We start from the raw sequence: 22333 nt of genomic DNA, 5'->3' as shown, positions 1-22333 counted from the left end.
CTGCTCTGAGGAAAAGAGTGGGAAATCATGGTGCTATGTTGGTATTATCATCATCATCATAAACKGCTATCATCATTATTATGGGTACAAACATTGCAAATATTTGGTAAAAACTTTTGTTGCTTTTTAAAATTTTTTTTTGTTGTTGTTCTGGAAATATTTGAATACAGAACTGTTAGCTGAAACAGAAAGGAGATGTCTTTTCAAAAAACATGCTCTTTCCAGCAGTCTGTCAAGCATTTAATCAAAACAAAAACACAGCAGGGGTTAATAAGTAAAATATTTTCCTTTCCCAGTTATGTTATATTATATTTTAACTTTCATGCCTCCACAAGTAAATGCATCTTCCCCGTAAACTCAGGTAGACAAATACAATTTTCTAGTGAAAAAATAAGGGAAGGAAAAAAAACCCTTTTCTGCAATGGCACATGGAAATGGTCCTTATGTATGTTATGAAAAAAAATCCCTCTAAATGTATGTATTTATGTAATCCTTCAATCTGGATTTTGAAAAACTATCCCATAGCTTTGGAGAATATTAGGAACTTTCTCAGCATTTAAAATGTTTCTCTTCCATTTGCTTGAATGGTACTGGCAGGAGTCACAGATGCTGTAAAAAAAAGATACATAAGTTTTGCCCATTTCTGCTGATCATTTCTCTTGAACATTAGCATCTATTAYTGAGATTTTTTTTACGCCTCCTCCACAATTTTTTTTGTTAGACACATTAGGATTCCTGGGCTTTGAACTTTAGAAAACCTTAGATAGATTGGAGGGTTTAGAAAGAATGGAGGCCTAAGTGTGAGAACTTGCTGCAGTTTAGTGAGTGCAAGTGGGAAGTGAGAATTCCTGAAGAAGACAGCAAGGGCTGTTGTACCTCTTTCAGCACTTCCTTCAAGCTATGAATTAATCTCTGTGTTTTCTGTGGTGATTATAATGACACAGATAAATGTGGAATGTTTGAAGGATGGAGATTAATTGTAGGAGATGTAGGAGGAAAAGCAGAATGTGGGGAAGTGTTTCTGTTTGTCTATTTATTCCTTGAAAGAAGAAATGAAGACTGCTATTTGTTTTATACATACCTCAGACCCACTCGTTGTTGCACTGTCATTGCCTGTAAAAAATGTGTGTAAATCTACAGYCCTGTTAAAATACAAAAAGCAATGTCCCTGCACGTGTGCCCTGGAGATTCTTAAGGTTTCAGGTTTCTCTGGAGATGGGAATAAAATGATCAACTCTACCTGAGACTAATGCAGTCCCAAACTGAGGCAGACTTTTTTGCAGTGATGATAGCAATCTCTTTTTGTGACCTTCTCAGAGGTTTTTCCTTTTCTTAATAATCAAGAGTCTTTCCCATTGAATATTCTTATCAATTATTAAAACATAGGAGTCAATTAGGGGTGTACTTTCCGTGACAAAACTTTACAGCTGTGTGGTTGAAAATCCTCAACTTCTATCCCTATCCCAGAAAGGATAAATGCTTGGCAGTCTTTAAACCAGCATTTCAGAAAGGATGATTAGTCACATCTGCAGCCATAGTAATGAGTGTAAGACTTACAGCTTTGAAGAGTTCTTAGGTTAGTTACTGGTGAATTTGCTGCCCAGGTTTTCAGAGATGCTTTTTCCCTACAGAGAGGCTGATGAGAATCCTGGTTATAGAGCATTAGAGCAGGGAATTTGTTATTCATTATAATAATCGTGTTTTTTCTGTTTCTACCCTTACTCACAGGATCAGGCAGCTAAAGATAAAGCCATGCAGAGTATGGCTACAATGTCATCTGCCCAGATTATCTCTGCAACTGCCTTCCATAGTAAAATGGCCTTGCCTGGTCTCCCACGACCYGCCTACCCTGCTGTTTCTGGGGTGAGTGGATCAGTGTCTTGGTGGAGTTTTGAGAAGACACTCAAATGTTTGAAAATATGTTGGGACCTGCTCAGGAAAATCCTGAGAACTGAGACAGAATGGGCCAAAAGACATTGTCTCTCAAGAATAAATCTGTCATATGGCTTCAACAGTTTTATCCTACTCTTTGCTCACACTGATATAAAACAGTTAGAGTTTCACTATGTATGTTTTTTAATGATACAAGTGAGAGAACAATCAGTTCCTTTGGATTTTCATCTGCCCAAAATGTTTTTAAGTGTCTGTATCAMTTTCTTAGTCCAGCATTTTGGAATAAATCTGTTTGGGCCATCCTTTTCTCAAGCTTGTAATTCCTAAGTTCATTCTCAGCACTTAGATCAGATGGCCCTTACATAAAATCCTTCATAAAGAAGGTCTGTCAGMATCCCCATACCTATGAGTTGGGTTTAGTGAACTTTTGCTGAGCATTAATTTCTGCCAATACTCTCCAGTGAAACTTTCCTGGGAAAAATGATCCTTCCAAGAGAGGGAGCATCATAAAAGATTTAGAGATGGAGGCAAAAAGTCCACACATGATATTTAACATTAAAGACCACTTTTGGGTCAGTTTCTTGCATAGTAGTGTGTAGAACAACAAAAAAAAAAAAAAAAGACCAGTCAGCATTTCCACAAGAATGAAACCAGGAAGGTAGAAAGAAGAGATAACTCATTCACATCTTTAAAAGTCTGTGGGCTTGCAATTTGTTTCCTCAGAAAAGAGCAAGCCTTTCTTTTCATCTCTGTCYTAAGAGTGGTGACTTTTGTCTATGTGTTGTTCTCTTGTAGTTTTGGCAAGGAGCTTTGCCAGGCCAAGCTGGATCTTCCCAGGAGTAAGTATTTCTTCATGTGAGCATCCTAAAGAGTTGCTTCTGCTGCTTTCTCTGATGCCTGAGGAACACCATTAGCTATTACAACAAATATGAAATGCTAAGATCTTCATCTTCCTTACAGTAGTATTAAAATGGAACTGAACTCTCCTGAATGCTGTGTTCAATTGTGTGTGTTGAACATCTCTGAATTTGGGCCTGAAAGTCTGAGACTTTTCAGAGCAYCCAGCCCAGACCTCTATCTGCTTGCACAGATATAAAACTACCTGTAACTGAAAGGAAAGGATAAATAAATGGGCACCAGCGTATTAAGAGGCTGATAGAGATGTTGAAAAAACAAATCTGCAGGGAGGACCTGCTGAACACCTGCAGGGGAATTTTAATCTGTGCAGCCCTGGTCCCTTACTGCTTTATGAGTCTTTCCCTATGACCCTCTCTTGCCCACACAAAAAGATTATTTCCTAAAGGCACTTATGCCACTTTCTGCCTCAGAACAAATACTTGATCTAATTTGTGCAAACAGTTGGTAAAAATATTTTTTTGTTTAGTTGGATTTTTATTAACRCATCTCTTTGTGTATTTCTGTAGCGTGAAACCTTTTTCTCAACAGCCTTATGCTGTACARCCTCCGCTTCCATTACCAGGTAGGTAAGGAAATGTAGCTGCTTCCTTTGAAATTGTATTTCAAAAACAGCCAATGCTCTAAAAATCTTGAAAGAATTTTTTTTAAATTACCTATTGAAACATTTCAATGAGCCAAAGATTATTTTTATATGATTTCTTCTCARTACCTGTTCCCATCCTTTTACTGAGAGAGATAAAGCTTTTAAATTTTATTTTATTTTACCAAACTTTTCTTCCTTTTATGTTGGTTGTGTTGTTTGTTTTTTTTTTCTCCTGGCTCAGCAGAAAATAAAAGTTTTCATATCCCTACTGCTCTTCCCCCATGCTTCATGTTCTAGAACGCTGTTCTCTGTCGTAACATGATTGCCTTCCTAATTTTTCATTGAGTAGAATAACAAATGTCTCTTCCTTCTCAGCTCCCCCATTTTGAGAGGTTAATGGTGACACCTCATTCTGACCCTGAACAGTTTATTTCACTGCCCCTTCAGGGCTCTGTCTACTCCTCTTAAAATGCTGAACATGTTTTCTCTGATGTCAAACCCGGGTAGTTCATCTGTTAYATCATGACCTGCTCTGACAGTGCTGTCTCAGCAGAGCATGACTGACAAGCCATTTAGAGCATAGGTAGACTAAGGACCTTGTGAATGTTATTTTTGCATGATGAATGAAGCCATAAGAAAATGTAATTGAGTCAGCTTTGACAGCAGGTGCTCTACTGGAAAGCTATTGCCATTTTTTTTCTAATTTATCATGTAAATCCTGTGTGCTTAGGGTTTGAGTCTCCTACTGGCCTCTCACCTTCCCCATCAGCACCAGCTTGGCAAGGACGAAGGGTTGCTAGCTCCAAACTTTGGATGTTAGAATTCTCTGCATTCTTGGAACAACAACAAGACCAAGACACAGTAAGAAACACACATTGCTTCCACCCCTGATTAATTTTGCATCTTCAGACAGCTCCAGTTCATCATGAATATTGTATTCCAATCTATGTGTATGGAAATACCTGCTTCAGTGCTCTTCAGAGAGTAGAAAGGTATCTTTGGGAAACACCAGCTATCCTCCTCTYAGAGGATAAACAGTGATATATCCAGCTCTGTGCAATGTGCTTCTGGCCTCCCTGTCCAGGGTCATGGACATTCAGGCACCAGAGCCCGAGGCACTGAGGTCATAAGCCCCTGCCAGGSTATTCTGGCTGTCCTATCCAGCCTTGTAACATAGAATCCAATACAGAACCCAAAATCAGATGTTGCAAAGATCACATAAAGCCATGTGTTTCTCTGGTGTGCTGAGAACGTAGATTTGGGGGCAACTGGGATGAATGTGCATCCATGTGTTTCCATGGTGCCACCTGTAAAGTGAAGTAAAAAGGTTTGTGTGTCTCATTAAACCTTGTGATTCTGCATCGTGAGATATGCTTTGGTAATGGGCTGAGATAGGAAAGTTCAGAAAAGATTATTATTTGGCTGGTACCTTGCTGTGGGGTTTCAGGCTCTCTATAGGTCACGAGCATTGATGTTTGACTGAGTGACCTGTCACAGGTCACGCTCTGTATCTCACGTTATTTCAGACTATAGAGCAGCAGCATGGGTAAATGGTTTAGGAGTGAATGTAGGAAGTCAAAACCCAGCAAAAATGTTTTAGGCAAGGAAGAAGCATCGATATATTGGTAGGAAGGAAAGATCAGCATGAGCTGGAATTAGCAGAGATACTTCTATTGATTTSTTCTGCTCTTTTAGAAAATGCTATCAAATCTTYATTGACTTCCAGTAGTCTTCTGTGAAGGACAATGAATGTTCAGAACATACTGAATGGTGCTGAGCAATTTCCTAATTCCATGTTTTTCCTCCTCTTGCAGTATAACAAACACCTGTTCGTGCACATTGGGCAGTCAAGCCCCAGCTACAATGACCCCTACCTCGAGGCAGTGGATATCCGGCAGATCTATGACAAGTTCCCTGAGAAAAAAGGGGGCCTGAAGGAGCTCTTTGAAAGGGGCCCAGCTAATGCCTTCTTCCTTGTCAAATTCTGGGTAAGAGAAGGGCCCTTTGTAGGGTACCCATTTGTTATGAAGTTTCTGCTTTTAAAGTGGTGACCTTGCTGGCTATTAAAAAAGCGCTGCCACCCAACACATTTTTCCCTGTGCAAGCAACTTAATTCAGCCATGACCTCACCAAGATCTTTTCTTGACCACATAAGGCACACTTTCTGGCCTGCAGCAGGATGTATCTTTCACATTGTCCATCTGTAAAGTTGTTCTTGACTACTGTCTAGAGATTTTATTTGCTACGGGTGACTTGAGCCCTTTAGAATTTTTACTTATGTATAAGCAAAGAATTCAGAGGAAATTATTCCCTACATATTCTCACGCACTCACTTCTGTCAATGTTGTATAACTCATCAGTCAGAAGCAATACTTTTCCATTTCTTCTCCTGCCTCTGTAGCTGCAATTTGTGTTATCCAAGTACTAATAATTTACAGATGCATGTTTGCTGCTGGCAGAGCAAAAGATAAGAGAAACATACAATGAAATTAAATTATGCTGATAATATATTACTGAAATGACTTCTGGTAAATTGTCAGAAATCAGCCTGGCAAAAGTTTACTCACTCAATTTGGATTTTCGTGATTTAGAACAAATTTGTAAAAACTTTGCCATTGTGCTTCAAAGTACAAACAAAATAGCTTTGGTSATCGATATTATCATAAGTATTACAAAATTAAAAATAATAGTAGCTCGGGGCAGTTCTAAGCTAGATGGCTGAGGGAATGTGTAATGGGATTTGGAGCCTTTCACCYTGAGTTTATCACATAATTCAACTTCAGGTCAGAGTGAGATGATAAGAAATGGCTTTTATATCTCATTTTCTTCATGCAAACTGGAGCTAGAAAGCCTCCTGACTGGTGCTTTCAGAAGGAAGARTTAAGTGCCTTGAGATGCAACTTCCCAGCTGTCCCAAGCCTAACCTTTCCAGAAATGAGCTGGAGAATGTTGGCTGGGAGTCTGCTGCTCAAGTGCCTGTGCTTGGAGTGTTTGTTGCTGGTGATTTTGGGGGACACATCATTTTGCTGCCTGCATTCTCTGTGCTGCTGAGCTGGACCCTTCATGGGATTAGCTCCTGGCAAAGTACCACAATGCCCGCCTGGGTAGTCACAACCAAAGGTGAAAGATCAGCTCTGTTCTGGCTGGGAAAGACAACAGCACCTGGCTGAGAAGAGTATTCCTTGACAGGGCACTCTTTCAAAGGTTGTGATTGCCTTTTGTGCTTGGAAGTTTCAAGAACAGAAAGGAAGAGCTTGGAGGGAGATGTTACATAGAGAGAATAAAACACTTTGAACTCCTTGACTTGAAGAGAGACAAATCATAATGAAATTGTGATCTGGTGCAGCTGAGATTTTATTTATCAAAATCGACAATGTGCTTTTCTGCTTTTGTGGTTCRGTTTGGGGATTGTGATAATTTGGTTTTTAATATCAGAAGGATAAATGTGGCCTGTGCACCATATCAGACCAACCTCTATCAGGGTTTTAAAAGATTTATTTGGTGCAATGTCATTAAGTTGTGCTCTTTCTGTTCCCATGTGAGGTGTCTGGTGTTCAGAGGGTATCAGCTCACTGGAATTTGGCTTGATTAAAGAGATAGCATTTGAAACATCTTTACTCCAATGTGTACATGGTGTTGTGGAGCTCTGCAACTCTACACTTGTAAGGACAGTAATATTTCTGGGCTTGGTTTGATATTTTTATTTTSTGATTCTTTTTTTGGTACCCTTGCATTGTAGAATCCCACCTGGTGTTAACATCAGGGTTCATTGGTGGCAGCACTGCAGTTGTCACTTAGAAACAGGCGAAGTTTACAAGTCAAGTCATTGGTTGAATGAAAGCTTCTAAGGCTTTTAAGAAGTAAATAAATAAACACGTCTGACCAATGAGGGAACATGATTAAAAAAAAAAAAAGGAAGAAACTAGATTTCAGCAGAAATTTTTATATCCCTCTGTATTTTTATACTTTTGCAGCAGTTTGTGCTAGGGTGCTCTTTCATTTTGCTGCCTGATAGCTCTGGACAACTATATAAATATATTATCAATGTTCAAAGATGTGTTGGATAAAGTAATTACTACACTGTTGAATTAATAGCATCATTTTAGGATAAAATTGTGAGTTGAATTAAATACTTGAGRGGATGTTTTGAGACATGGAGATATGGTTGTTTTTTCAGAGGTTCTGAGTTGAAGTTGTGGTTGCAGGTGACAAAGACTTAAAAAAAAACAAGGAATGAGTAAGTTGGGATTGTATATATGCAATTTTAGGCTTGAAGAACCTGAGGCATGAGCCTGCCATTGCTACAGTAAGCATTGAATATACCAGATGATCTGTTATGCACCAGAAGCCTAATTCTAAACACCAGAGTTGGGGTTCCATGACATCAGGGGTAGCACTGAGAATCTAGTATGACTGAAAAAGAGCTATTCATGTTTGTTCAAAGGTGCTTTAAATTATTTCTACAATAGCTAAGAGTTAAAAGCTGATGAGTTTAAAACATAAGCAGTGTTGCGGTGTTTGCAATTCTTCCTTGATTTTGGCATCGGGAATTTGGTATAATGAACTGGTTTTTGGACTTGGGTTGGCAAGCCGTGTATGACATCTGTGTGACATTTCTCTGTTCTCCAAGTGCATTCTAGCACACGACAATGAATGTGAGACATTAGACTCCCAACACATGGGCAGTGGCAGCCCTGCTCTTTTMCAGGCTAATATTATCTCTGCCACCTGTTCCTTGCTTCTCCCCGTGAACTCCTCCTATATGGATTGKTATTAATAGTTTGGGGAAGAGGCGTTCTCAGGGCTTTGCACGTTAGTAGGAGGGTGCACTTGCATCTTGGAGCTTTCAGAAGTTGTGAAACTCTGGATGGAAGACAGAAGGAAAATCACAAACCAGGAATTCAGGACAGGTAGTACTTTRTACAGAGCAGCCATCTGTAGAGACATGAATCAGGGGAATTTCTTGGGGACACCTGTCCTGCTGGTGAAGAATATATGCAGTAATTTCTTCTTGGTGATAGGCCATCAAATCACTGAGCATTTTCTTTCAGCTAAATGAAATATACTTTKGTGGGAAAGTGCTGAAGGGATGGGCTGGAAACTGCTGTCCTGCATTGGCTTCTCTCCTGTCACAAGCAAATCCAGTTCAAACAGCAGCAGTGCAAATAGCCCTCAGCACCCTGTCTTGCCCACTGGATGCCTCTAATCCTGACTTGGCAGAAACTGCCTGGAGAGCAAGGAATGGCAGTTTGGTCTCCATGTCCATTCTTGGTATTCCTTTTTGAGGCAGTGAACAAGACAGCAGCTAGAAACAGAGAATTTTATGATATTTGTGCACTTTGATTTCACCTGCCATCACCAGCACYACCTTCATTTGCTGCCTTATGTGTAAGGGGACTCTGCCAATGGCACTTCTTTCACCAAAGTTGTTCCCCACAGTGTTCAACAGTATAGAGATTGTTGACAGCAAAAAGCRGATTGAAAGACTGCATTGGTGATCAACCTGATGGATGTCAAAATAGCACAATCTTATGGTGGGCTAGCTAAGTTCTAGCTATCTGTACTGTTAGCAAGGCTATTTTGGCTAGCTTGGAAACTCTTCCCTTCCTTCTTTTTTGGAGGCTGAATCTGCAGTGGCTCAACTTTTGGCATGTTCTGAAAGAATTGTTCAGCATATGCCTTTCCATCGACCACATGGGCCCTGTGTGCATGGTATTGGAAAGCTATGGTTTCTCACGGCATTTAATGCCACTTAGACTCTTGTCTAGTCATTGCTTCAGATAAGCTGAAGGCTGATTTTCAAAGAAAAATTTTGATTCACATGCTCATCCTAGTAGGAATGAGGCCTTCCTCAATTATCAGTTGTGAAKCTCACTCCCACTAAAAAGCAGACAAAAATCTTGGCTTAATATATGGTTAGGACAGTGCACAATGCCAGCTTTTCTGTAGTTCTTTCAAGGGTCGCAGAAGTGCCATGATACATTTAAGCTCATCAGAGCTGTTTTCAGTTGGTAAGAGACTCAGACCACAAACATTTAAAAAAAAAGTAATACTTGTGGAGGGTTACTGTGCTCTTCCCAGAACAAATCCCTTCTCTTCTATCTAGAAATCTTGTCTTGTAGGTAATTAAACGTTCTGTTTACTTCTCTGGAAGGGAGGAAATCTCAGACATTTCCCCCCAAGCAGGTGGAATCACTCTTGCATACAGTTTGTGGATCTCTGAGATGTGCTATATCACAGATATCTCAGTGATTGCAGTTTCAGCACGTTTGGAAGTCATCAGGAGAGCTGTGGATGAGTGTGTCATCTGTGCTGAGCTTGCACAGTAAGTTGAACACATCSCAGACACATCAGACTGCTGCCATGCCACACGTGCACCGATTTTTGCATCTAGAACATTTTGGACAGAAAGCAAGAACCCTCACTTTGTCAGATAAAGTAGTATGGTCCAGTTGGTGGCTCATGAGTCAGAATTAGCTTGTAACATGCCTCAATTATTTGATCTTCTACCTTTGCCTGTAAAAGAGACTGAGAACAGCTGTTTGAATGCTGGACACCACCCAACAGTCTGAATGCTGCTGCTGCCCCAGCAGTTCCACCCTGTATTAGCAGTGGCAAGTAAGAGTCTGGGGGGTCAGGCAGCTCAACGCCCTCAGTGAGACTTCCCTAAATCCTGCCTGTGTCTCCTTTGGATGCCTAGGTTGGTGTAAGAAATGCATTCAAGGCTCATCTCACTTGTTTTCCGACATTTGCCAGGGCATTTGTAGGATATTTGCCAGAGAGGAGTTGAGGCACCTAGGTTCTAGTCATTTCCAGTTACACATTAAACGTGTACATGCATTCCCAGTCTATAAAGTGAATATTAGCCCTCCTGCTTGATGAAGTTCTGGGAAGATGAATTTCCTTTGAATCATAGTCACTATTATTCCCTTGCCTCTTTTAAGGGTGGAATATACTGAACACAGTAAGTCAGACCTGTCTCTGCTCACCTCTGCTCGCTCCAGGATTGGATGTGCTTTTTTCCAGAGAGGCGCTGTAGTCTGTAGTCCTGATGGTCTAGGTGTTGTGAGGAGCTCATAGGAATCTAGGCATGAAGGCCATGGTGTTTTCAGATCTTAAGCTAAATGCAGTAGCTCTTTTGATCATTATGGTCTTGTCCTCATGCAATCCTGAGACGTTTGACTGCGTTGGTTCATGAATTACCCCAGTGTCCTGTTGACATTCAGAAGTTAACTTGGCTGGGGCAGATTACAGAGTTCTTCCTCAATTTCCTGCCTTGTCTCCCTTCAGTAGGTAATAATCTCCACAGCACGGAAAGCTCAGAGATTGGAGCTCTGCTCCTGAGATGTTCTTTGGTCTTATATTCATAAACACCACTGCTATTTTCCATTCACATGAATAAACCAGGTTGCAAACAGTTCAAGAGCAGATATGTGTGTGCTAAATCATCTCTGGTATGGGGTCAGTACCTTCCTTGAGAATGTGGGCACCCACAGCTGTAAATAAGTAAATAAGCTGTAAATAATTGAATAAGCTGTAAGGCCAGCAGTGTCTGGGGTGCTCCAGTTCCATTCCCCTGCAAACGTGAACTGGAGCCCTCAGCAAGCTACTACCATCATTCCCTGGAGCTGCTGAAATTCCATGTATGTTTATGAGATCTTCAGAGGTGACAATAGGTTGGTAGATAGCTCTTGATGACTGATCACTCCRTGTCTGACAGTCCTAGCCCATCACATGGGACAAGCTTTAAAATAAGAAGTGCACTGTAAATGTGAGGAGAGCTCCAACRTGATCCCAGTGCTTCACTGCAACAGAGCTTGCAGGAGCCTGATATACATAATGTCAGTGAATGGTGATGACTCCCTAATTCAAACAGTATTACTATAGTTCTGCCATTAATGTTGACTAATTAGATGTTAATTGGCTGTGAAATTCTACTTTGGCTTTTGAGGGGAGACTTGTCAAATTGTGGAGGCACCTAGAGTGGCTTCTTAGGGCTAATGAAGCTTTTCTTATCAAGAGGAACTAGCACCTTTCTGCTTTGCCTCATATTGACTGTGTTTATTTTTTTAATTTTACCAGTGAGTCTTTAGGAGAACATTACCTTAACTTTACTAGTGAGACCTTGAAAATATTTGTCTGGTTCTGSAGTGAGAGCCTCTGCTGTGTTTTGTAGTAGTGGCCTGACCAATCCTCTTCAGCCTTGATCACTTGTTCTTTTTGACTCAGACAATTATATTGGAAGAGCATACTCGAGTCCATACACTGTGTTTACCACTCCCAAGGGAAATAGCTGAAAAATACTGTGAAGGGCTCCTAGTCTAGTTCATCTTTGGAGAAGTGAAGAAATTAATCTCTATTCAGACAGTTGGAGTGTGGGTGAAATAAACAGAACATTAGTTGCATTGACATGGAAGTAAGTATTACAGTATTAAAGTATTGTGTTAACAGTAATTCAATAAAAACCTAAACCAGAACAGAGTAACACTGCTACTGTCTAATGGAGGTGCATATGTGGGACAAAACAAATAGCTGCATAACTATAGTTATTTAATATCAGCATGGCCATAACAATTCACTAGAAGAAGCTGTCCTGCCTTCTGCTTTCCCTGTTGCTGCCCAGCCTCCCAACACATGTTCTTTGTTTGAACACACATACAAGTGTGTGTCACACACAAGTGTTTCTGAATCGGGACAGGGAACTGATCCCACTGAGAACTAACTGAGCAATTCCTCAGTGAGTATTGTAACACAGCTACAGAAATGTGTGCCAGTGCAGGAAAAATGGGGAAACAGTGAGATTGCTCTCTCTTGGGGTCAGGACCAGCCTGGCATCATCAAACTACAACTCTGAGGTGCAGTTTCTCAAGAGACTCAAGCCAACCCGAGTRTGTGTTGCTATGAAAATAGGCAGTCTTTGTGGCCTCATCTTTCTTGGTGGGACAAAGGCAGCAGCAAGCTCACYGTGTCTACAGATGGGGAGAAAACTTGACTGTCACTTTCTAGACTAACCTAAATCCATTGTGAAATTGCTTCTTAAAACAACTAAGCTAACAGTATTTATTATCTCATGGTGGCAAAAGACAGGTATTTTGTGTGGCAAAGAAAGAGGGGAATTTATTATCATGGTGGTTCAGTTCCAAYGCTAGCATTGCTTGTCCTTAGTGCTGCTCTAGATCTCAAATAAAAAACTTTTCACTGACATTGGTTAAGAAAACCCTGCTGGAATGGTGTCTAAAGCTGTCCTATTCACATTGTGTCCACTGTAGCAGGAACGCTCTTCAGTTTCCTTTTTCCCTTAGTTCAGCTGGAAGGATAAAATGCTCTGGAGCAGCCTATGGGAACCAATCCTTGCTTTTATGCTGATGTAAATTAGCACCTGRGCTTGTGGAGCACAGGGAAGCTCTGCCCTTTCAGTTCTGAAGGGGAGGAAGCCGAGCTGGGCATTCCCACACACCCATTGTSTTTCCAGAGCTTAAGGGAACGGCTGCTTTTTTTCATAACTGTGGTTGGAATGACCCCTGGTGGAAGCTTCAGACAGCCAGGATTTTTAGGACTTCGGTYCCGACAGGAGGCTTCGGTTGGCCAGCCTTAGGCACCTACAATTGAAAACTGTGGCTGCTAATGGAGATGGGTGTAACTGGGCTGGATCCATCAGCAACCTACATCCTTTATGTGGCATCCTACTTACATTCTTTATACTGTAGTATCTGAGCCTGATGTGTGTATGTACTCACACATTCCTTCTCCCTGCTGTCTCTTTTTCCCTTCCCTACATTCCTAGGGTGGCAAAACTTTATTACTRTTGCTTTACTGTTATTTTCCTTCCCTGGTGAGCCAGCCCAGTCTGGCCTGTCTGTTGCACTGCTGTCTCTGCATTCTGCTCTCCACATGCTTCGTGWGTACCTCCAAGCCTTGTCATATGTTCTTAATGTTAGGAGGATATTCCACCAGATTTCCCCATTGTGTATGCAAATCCACAAACCATCATTTTCTGAAGTGGAAATGGATTTTATTGCATACTCTTCAGATTTCTCCCACTTGCTTGATGCATACTRGTCTACTTAAGGAGCTTGGGGCACTTCAATACTTCACTGTCTTGGCCTCACAAGATGATTGCAAGAAAATGCCACAACCATCTACTGATAACCATCTCAAACTTTTTTGCCCTTTTTTCTTTTGGCAGGCTGATTTGAATACCAATATTGAAGATGAATCCAGATCTTTCTATGGCGTTTCCAGCCAATATGAGAGCCCAGAAAACATGGTCATYACCTGTTCCACCAAAGTGTGTTCCTTTGGAAAGCAAGTGGTAGAGAAAGTAGAGGTAAGGAAAAGACACCTGTGTGCAAGGTTCCCTCTGGCTGCTGCTTTATCACTACAAATATTTGTATCCTGCACATATCTCAAGGCAAAATATATATCATGCCTCTTGTCAGGGGGATGAAACTCTTTAAATTATGATTTCTGAGACATGCACATGTAAGATAGCTCAGCCTGCAACATGGCCTTTTCTCAGAACTTCACTGAAGATCTGGCAGTGTTTGCTGCTTTTCCTTTAAATCTCCATTTCCAAGGACATGTAAATACTTAAGACTCTTAGCTCTGATAATTTCCTGGGGGGTTTTGTGAAGCAAAGGAAAGCTAGGAAACATAGACCCCTTGTTTTGTAGTCCAGAAATGTGAAAACATATAAGCAACACCTCACCCTCATCAGTGCTTTTTAACAGTTCATTTACAGACTATAGCTATTAATTCACTGTAATAATTTACAGACTGTAGTCTTATGATTTTATTAGATCTAGGAGCTTGTACACTTACAGCTTGAGCCACAGGGGAACTGCAGAATTGTGCACATAACTAGCACTGGAGAAATTCTTTTTGATACCACATTCTAAGAAYACAGGTAAGAAAGCAGCTAGAAGAGCTGCTTTGGCATGCCTCCTGCTACCCTGTTTCTCAAGGAGCTTTCAGATRCAGAAGCATCTATGTGCAGAACACCAGCTGTTCTCTTGTCAGCAGTCAGTTCTAGGTGCAGCCTTCCCTAAAACCCATCTCCAATCACATGATAGGCATGCCTGAAGTCTGGTTAAGTATTTGCAGATGGGATAGAGAGGTCAAAGGAAGGTGTCATGGTGCACAGGAAGGGAGACCAAGCTTCTGGGGTTAAAGGACATTACAGGCATGTAATGGTCTGCTATGAAATCATAGAATATGGCCTCAGTTTCTGTTCGAAGAATGATGAAAAGTATAGGAGCTAAGGTGTTAATGTGAACAAAAAAAAATCCCTCTCTGTTAACATTGGCCAGACTCTCTCCTAAGGGAAAGCAGAGATACTATGCTCTCTCTTACAAGTGCCAGAAGGCTTAAAGTCTTAGTTATAAAGCATCCTGAGCATAGTAATACTAATTATGAAGAGCTTCCTGGTCTTGCTAAAGCAGTAGTTTTGTCAGTTCATTCACACCTAATACTTCCCCAGTAGAGGTGCAGATTTGTAGTGTAGGGGACAATTGGTGTGTTCCTTAGTTTACCTTTCACAGGGCCTTGAGGGTTTTGCTGCTCATAAAGTGGAACCCACTGTTCTAAAGAAAAAAAAAATCCAGCTGAAGAAACTGGAGCACTTAAGGGGACTGACCTTGGTGTGAAGTCCTGTAGTCACTGCTAATTAAATGATTTAAAAATACCACTGTAATTTTTCTGTTCTTTCACAGAAAGAGTCCCTTTCTGTGGTTAGTGTCACCAGTGTGACAGCGTAGCCCCMCATGACCCTTGTGTGTTTTGCATTGCAGACAGAGTATGCACGCTACGAAAACGGACACTACTCCTACCGCATCCACCGCTCCCCTCTCTGCGAATACATGATCAACTTCATCCACAAACTCAAGCACCTTCCTGAGAAGTATATGATGAACAGTGTGCTGGAGAACTTCACTATCTTACAGGTGGGACTTGCAACTGTTTTCCCTGCAACTTGGCAACATGTAAGCGCCATGCAGGAATTCACTTTTGAGAGCCAAAGCAGATTTCCTTTTATGGCTCAGCATCTAATTGAACTTAATGTCTCTTGTGTATATTGCACTTCAAGACCATTTATGGAGCTGTAGTAACTCATGCAGAGGAGCAGCAAAAGAATTTGAGAGACCTGAGTAGGAGAGAGATAAAAAGAAAAATAAAGGGAGAGCTCAGGAGGCAGAGAGATGAAGGAAGGAGAATGATGCAAAAGTCAGTGAAGGAAATGTTTTCACTCCAGTATTTCACAAATGTTGAGGTCCTTTCCATGGCCTGGCCCTTTTTGCAAGGTAAAAAACTGCAAGGACACCGTTGAGTGGCTATAAAACTTTTCTGTGGGAAGGGTTCTCTCACCAGACTGGGGGAAGTGCAGGGGGGAAGAAGTGGTTTCCTCAGGACCATCCTGAATCTGTAAAGAATATGGAGACTGCATGAAGGAAGGGACACTTGGCAGGGAAACTCTGTGACACCTGAATCATTGCAACATCTTTGTAGTAAGTAGAGTACTAGTCAGTACTAGTAGAGTACTAGTTAGTACTAGTGCTGGTCAGTACTACAAGGCTTCAGAAACTGGATWTGCATTAGTGTTTTGTTATACCAGGAGCCTTTCCAGGCTCAGATGCACCCTCAATTTGGGAAGAGGGAAGACAGCTTAAAAGATGGATTTTTCTAATGAATTCTGTGTTTGCCTCTATAAGAAGAATCACAGATCCTCACCCAGAGGACCTGAGGCTGGGTAAGTAGAAGAGGTGCTGGTGGCTGTATGAAAGACTGGAAATCAAACTGGTTTTCATTCCATTCTCTGAAGATCTTGGAWAACTGCGGCAACTCMTTTCACTGCTCTGTGGCTCAGATAMATCAGCTATAAAATATAAGGTTAATAATATATGTCACARGGCATTAAGAAGTTTGCTCTTTCATGTTTTATTAAGATTTTGAACATCTGGAAGAAATAAGGAGTATAAATGCTGAGAATTCTTTTAGATGAGCAAAAACGTGAAAGGGGCAGGGACAGAGAGATGGAAGACCTGTGTGCTCTAATCATAMTGAGGAACACTGTAGCTCCCTTCTGCATGTTTCATCCCTCAGTCAGRCCAGCACTTCCTATAAATTCTATGAAAAAAGCTGTCACATAGTTATACTTCCTCTGGGCCCTTATGTTTTGAGAAATCTCATGTCCTTCCCTTCTGTCACTGAARCATGTCCCATGTGGGTGCTGGCACACCCTGCCTTGCAGTTCTGTGCAAGATGAAGGTGCTGCTTCCTGAGCAGCAGCCTGAGCATTCCCTACTCCCCAATGGGGAGCTGAAAAATGCATCATGTAGTGCATGTTGGTAGTCCTCAATCCCCACTACCAACTCTGAGGAAAGTCTATATMATTTTCTAGACCCTTAGATATCCCTAATCCCACAAGTATCTTGCTTTGCACATTGCTCTAGATCTAGCACTCCCAAGATTTCAGAGCCCATTTTTCAGAAGAGGGTCTGATGCCTTACCACACCTGGATATGTATAACTCACCTCATCTTTCAGAAGAAATGAGTCCAACTGCAAAMCCAAATAAGAAGTCAGAAAAGAAAACAGAGTAGACCGAAATCAGACAGCTAAAATTAATAGGAAAATTTGAAACCAGCAATTTTCTTTCTGTTTCCACAAGAATGATTGGATTTTTTGACAGTTCAAGCCTCCAGCTGGAATGYTTTTCTTCTGCAGTTGAGTTGGTGCTACTGCTGATAAAAATATGTCTCTTCCAGCAGGAGAAAACTTAAACTATGGCAGAAACTCAGGTGACAAGAATATGCAAAGCTGTRCAGTGACAGAGAGAGGGAAGCTGAGCTAAGAGTTCTGAGTGCAATATTTCTCTTGTCTCTGCCATGTAGTGCATGCCTCAGAAACTGGGACAACACTGCTCCTTCACCATGCTGCTGACAGTCACGTTGTAGAGAAGCTAAGGGTCCTGAGGGCCATAGGAAAAAAAGGGAAAAAAGGAGCTTCTGTAAGAATGCATAATGTAGCAGCAATCCTTCTCCCAGCATCTACAGTGTATGGAATGGGAAGTGTAATGGAGCCAAATCTATAAGTCTCATGTTAAATGAGACTCTTTAATCCTTGGGGTCTGTCTGTGCCATTGAGAACCAGAAGCAGATGGAGGAAAAAACTGTGGCTGTGATACATCAACATATATGTGAACAGGAGTGGGTGTGCCACAGGAGGGGGCCTCTCCATACCAAACAAACTGAGCAAAAAGAGCTTTTTTAGGTGAAACACTTTCCCTCTGCTGAAATCTGCAACACCAGGGCGTGGGGAGTAGAAGACCTGGTGGTGCTGCTTCTACTGATGTGGTCACTTCTTGGTCACAGTGGACTTTTCCCCACAGTGGACTCTGCTCACCTCCCTGTCTCTTCATTGCTTTGTAGATCTGATGCTGCAACAGTGCTGTGGTGTGTGGGCACACAGATGGGGAACTGTTGTGGCCAAGCTGTGTATCAATCCTGCACTTCTCTGTTCTTTGTTACAGAATTTTTGCTTTATGTTATATATATTGGAATACGTAAGCAGGGAAATAGCAGTTGCCATTTCAGCTTCTTCTCCTTTTCTGTCTAGGTTGTGACAAACAGGGACACACAGGAGACCCTGCTGTGCATAGCATATGTATTTGAAGTATCAACTAGCGACCAYGGTGCCCAACATCACATCTACCGGCTGGTGAAGGACTAGAGACTCTCTGCCCTGAGTTGTCCATGGAATGCATGTCTAAGAAAAAAATCTGTGCTTGAACAACCCCTGCCCCCCCATACCAAACTGAAAAATAAACTGCAGATATTGTGTATTTTCAGAAAAATACCTCTGAGCTGGTTTGTGATTGATRGAGTGAAGTTTCTATCTCCAGGTTTGTGCAATTGGGAAAAAGCCTTGGAGTCAAGGAAGCAGGCCAATGACTGCTTAAGGGTCTCTCCACAATCAACATCCTGTGAAAAGCATTGYCCCCAGTGCACACCCAGGCTGTGAGCACACATGTGAAAGGAGAGTATGCACCCGAGCATGCAGGTAGGGCAATGGCAATGGCAGCAGCTTCCACACCTTGGACCACGGACAAACAGGTAGAAAAYGTTCATGCTACACCTGGTCTGAGTGTGAGTGTCATTCATTTGAAAGTGCACATGCACAGACATGGTTACCATACATTTATATAGGTGTCAGTCACATGTGGGCACGTGCCTGTGTATAGGGATTGCACATATATCCTGCACAGCTGCCTGTCCAGCTGTCCACATCAGCACTTGTACAGTCACAGGCTCATTCAGCCTTCCTCTGTAGGAGCCTTGTTACTTTTTCCCTCTATTCCATGCATGATAGCAAGACCAACATTTCTTTTGCCTTTTAAGTGAAGTTATGCTTAGAAAATCAGGTGGATTAAATMATGTTGTTTTGCCCATCAGATTTCCTCTATGTATCAAGTCTTATGACTTGACAGACTAAAATAATTCTTGCTGCTTTTGCTTCTGCTCTCCCTGCACAGCTACCAATGTTCAGTGAGCCAGACTGTGTTCTTGTACAGCAGCAAAAGAATTGTTTACAGAGRTCAAATTGTTCCACCTGTTAGCTGCGGACAGTGAGGTGCACAAGTRTTGCACAGAATGATATTTGGCCAGCAAATTGCAGGAAAAGGATGAGAGAGAAAAGTGGAAACAGCTTTCTGGGTTTCCAGGGYGATCAAACACAGCCTCTCTGCTTGTAAACTGAGGTTGTCTATTCAGGAGCCATTGTGAGCCAATAATCTTGGTCCCCACAATGCTGCTGATGTAGGGGAAAGATGCAGCCATTCATGTTGCTCTGAGGGAAGAGGTGGTTTGCATCATGCTCTGGCAGCCACTGAACAGGAAATTTATTGGGTGGCCAAGCAGAGTCCTGTGGYCTGGACAATCAATTTAATGTGGAAGGGGGATTAATTGACTTACTTTCTCATTAAGCCATTGCATGCCTGTTGATCTGTTGTAATATAAAAGTGTGGGTTTCCATTTGCACGTGGGAGGTCCCTGACAGGGCTGAGTCTTCACCAGGCATTACCAGRGAGCAGCTGACACCATACTACCCCCACCATGCACACTGAACCTTTCTGCTCCTGCCCTGTGTCTAGCTCAYAGACTGTGCTCTGAAGCATGGGAAGGAAAGGATGTGGGTAAGGAGGATAGCAAAGATGTTGCCATGCAGTCAGAGCTGGAGAAGGATGGTTTTTTTTTTCTTATGGGAAAAATGTTCCATATATTTTCCCCTCCCAATCTTCCAGACCCTACATTCTCAGATGCTACTTTTAACAGCTTTGCWGGGCTAGTGCTGTTAACCTTCTCTATGCAGGAGCCAAAAGTGGATGGACAAGAACAGAAATTTTGCTTGCATCTATTAAGCAAAATCTACACCAAGTTCCTGCTCTCTCCAAGACAAAGAGCTGACTTCCAAGCAGCAATACAGAACACAGATGCCAACAGGTTTCCATAAGATCTGCGTGGCTGGTAACCAGAATAAGCCAAGCTTGGAGAAAGAGGAGCCAAATACTTTAAACACCTAGAAAGCATCTTGAWATACCTGCTGTTCCATGCTACACATGAAAAATCCATTCAAGCACAGCCTGCCCTTGCCCATCCATTGGGTGCWATTGCTGGTCACAGCCAGGTGACCAAGCCACCCAGGACTGAATTAATGACATCTCTGCAAACCTGGCAGCCCCTCCAGCTGGCCCTGTAGGTATGAACAGCACCAACTGGCTRCACCCTGGCTGCACCTGCCTATTTCAGCCCTATGCAATTTCCTTCCTGATCTCTGAACCATGCATGGAGCAGGCAACAAAGCAAATAAAACCTCACTAGGAAGAAAAARGACTGACCCTTAGGAAAAGTATTCTTGGCCAATGCAGACAACAATGCTTTGAAGTGAAGCCTGTGCAGAGAAAGGCTGGAGAAAGTCCCCAGCAATGGAAAATTTCTTGTGATGTGTGTGAGTACTGTCCTTCAAACATGAGCCATGCACTCACTGCAGGATTACACCACAACAGCAGACTGTATGGAAGTCAGTCCCTGTAGAAGATGAGCTCTAGAAGTCTGCTTGGTCCATTAGCTGATCGTGAATAAAACCACATGAAGCAAAGTTTTAAGACATTACCAAAGAAATAAGCAAAAACCAACAGGCTAAGGAATAGATGAAATCTTAGCACAGATGATTTGGGGACACAAATGCAAGATTTTTTTTCAACATCTACCTGCCTTTGAAACTCASTGGAGAAATGAAAATTAATGTGTCTGGGAAAGCTCAATTTTAGGTAGGCCATCAGATGAAGATTTAGTAAAGTTATGAGGCAAAAGAACTGGAAATTTTGATCTGGACTAGAAGTCTTATGTCACCTTGCAGAATGGGTGAGATCCATGCAAAAATACTTCAAATACTGGAAGAACTGTAGATCTCTGTCCCCAAAGCTTCCTTTCTTGGAATTTCACCAGAAGAAACCAGACAGTGCATCAGAACGAAGAGCCAGCTGCAATTTTGCTAAAAATAAAGCAAAGCAAACACCAAAAAGCAGCATGTGTAAAAAAAGAGATAGCCTAGTTTAAAAAGGAAAGGCTAAACTGAACTCTAAAGTACCGAAACAAATGAGGATGTCAGTATCATACAAATTTAATTTGTGTTGGGGCAGAATTATTAACCTTAGCCTGTAAGAACTTGCTGTAAAGTAAAAGGATGAAACAGTAAAAGCTGAATCCCCGTGTCACTTTACAGGCACAACACTGAGACATTGGAAAGTAAGGTGACAAAGCAGGGATCTAAATATCCATGTTTTCTTTATAACAAAGTACTTAAAAACTTTCTATTCAACCAACTCCCTTTTTTTTCTAATGCACATGCTTCTGTTCATCAGCCCTAATCTGCGCAGCTCCATCTGCTTGCGGAATCATGTCAAACTGAATTACTAAAATGACTCCATTTACCAATAGTCTTCTGAGATAAGACACAACAGACCATGGGTCTGAGCAACACAGAACTAGGCAAGACAGGAGCCCTCCCTTCATCTTCACTTCAAAGCCAAAAGGAACACTTCAGGTAAGACAAGTTCATTTGAATTCATTCATKTATCTGTGGTGAGGGGGTGGGAACTTCTTAAGCTGACGTTGCCAACAAAGAAAACACGTAGGTAGGCCTAGAGGCAAAGGTRGGGATWRAATTTAAATCTCTTTCTACTTCAATATCTAGATCCAAGGATCATTATTTCCTTGAGTATTACATATGTGACTTAGCCTTGGTGCAATGATTTCCCAGTGACCTTTTCCCAGCTCATTTTTGTCYTGCTTCTTTGACATCTTGGACCAGATAAAGGTGTTGAAGCCTTTTTGGAGCAAGCTTGCGTGGTGACAGCAAAGAATAAGAACTAATTCAGACAGGTGAGAACACCTTCAAACTTGCTCTAGAAGAGGCAGGAAGAGCAAATGCTGAGCCTTCAAGAAGCTGCCAGGGGTCATGTTCTTTCATCAGTCCTGCAAATACASCCTACACCAAAACCAAGCAGGAAGGCAGCAGACAGCTTGCATGCTTGTAATGGAACAGCAAGAACAGGGCTACTCTCTGCTAGAGAAGGTTAGCCAGAAACTTAGGCTGACCACAGCTTTGTCAGTCACTCACAGACTGTGGTACAGTCCCAATCCTCTTGGACTTGTAGTAGACCCAGATCTACTACACTGGTAGCTGTGTTTGCCTGCACTTGGGTAATTTAACATGCTGGTTCAGCAGTTAGTCAAGACTCCAGATCTGTGATTCATACAATTTTTGGCCTCTTAAATGAATCACAAAAGTACTGGTGCTCATTCTGAGGAAAACAAATAGAGCATCATTAAAAAACACCCCGTCATCTCCTTCGGGTGCAGAATAGAGCAATAAYGATGGAAAG

General features: G+C 41.8%; 1 protein-coding gene across 1 annotated transcript in view; it reads left to right on the top strand.

Annotated features, from left to right (window-relative positions):
• The window catches only part of TEAD4 (TEA domain transcription factor 4), a 54052-nt gene extending 35790 nt beyond the window's left edge, over positions 1-18262 (top strand). The window contains exons 7-14 of the mRNA XM_057375841.1: positions 1729-1863; positions 2689-2732; positions 3318-3373; positions 4125-4255; positions 5209-5382; positions 13581-13721; positions 15184-15336; positions 18007-18262. Of these exons, the coding sequence (XP_057231824.1) occupies positions 1729-1863; positions 2689-2732; positions 3318-3373; positions 4125-4255; positions 5209-5382; positions 13581-13721; positions 15184-15336; positions 18007-18120 (948 nt within the window). The 3' untranslated portion in view covers positions 18121-18262. The remainder of the gene's footprint in view (positions 1-1728; positions 1864-2688; positions 2733-3317; positions 3374-4124; positions 4256-5208; positions 5383-13580; positions 13722-15183; positions 15337-18006) is intronic.
• Positions 18263-22333: the final 4071 nt, after the last annotated feature.

This window comes from Malurus melanocephalus, unplaced genomic scaffold (genome assembly GCF_030028575.1).
Source record: "Malurus melanocephalus ecotype Western Australia unplaced genomic scaffold, MMel_1.1 scaffold_259, whole genome shotgun sequence".
NCBI classification, from domain to species: Eukaryota; Metazoa; Chordata; class Aves; order Passeriformes; family Maluridae; genus Malurus; species Malurus melanocephalus.
This window is presented reverse-complemented; position numbering and strand designations above follow the sequence as displayed.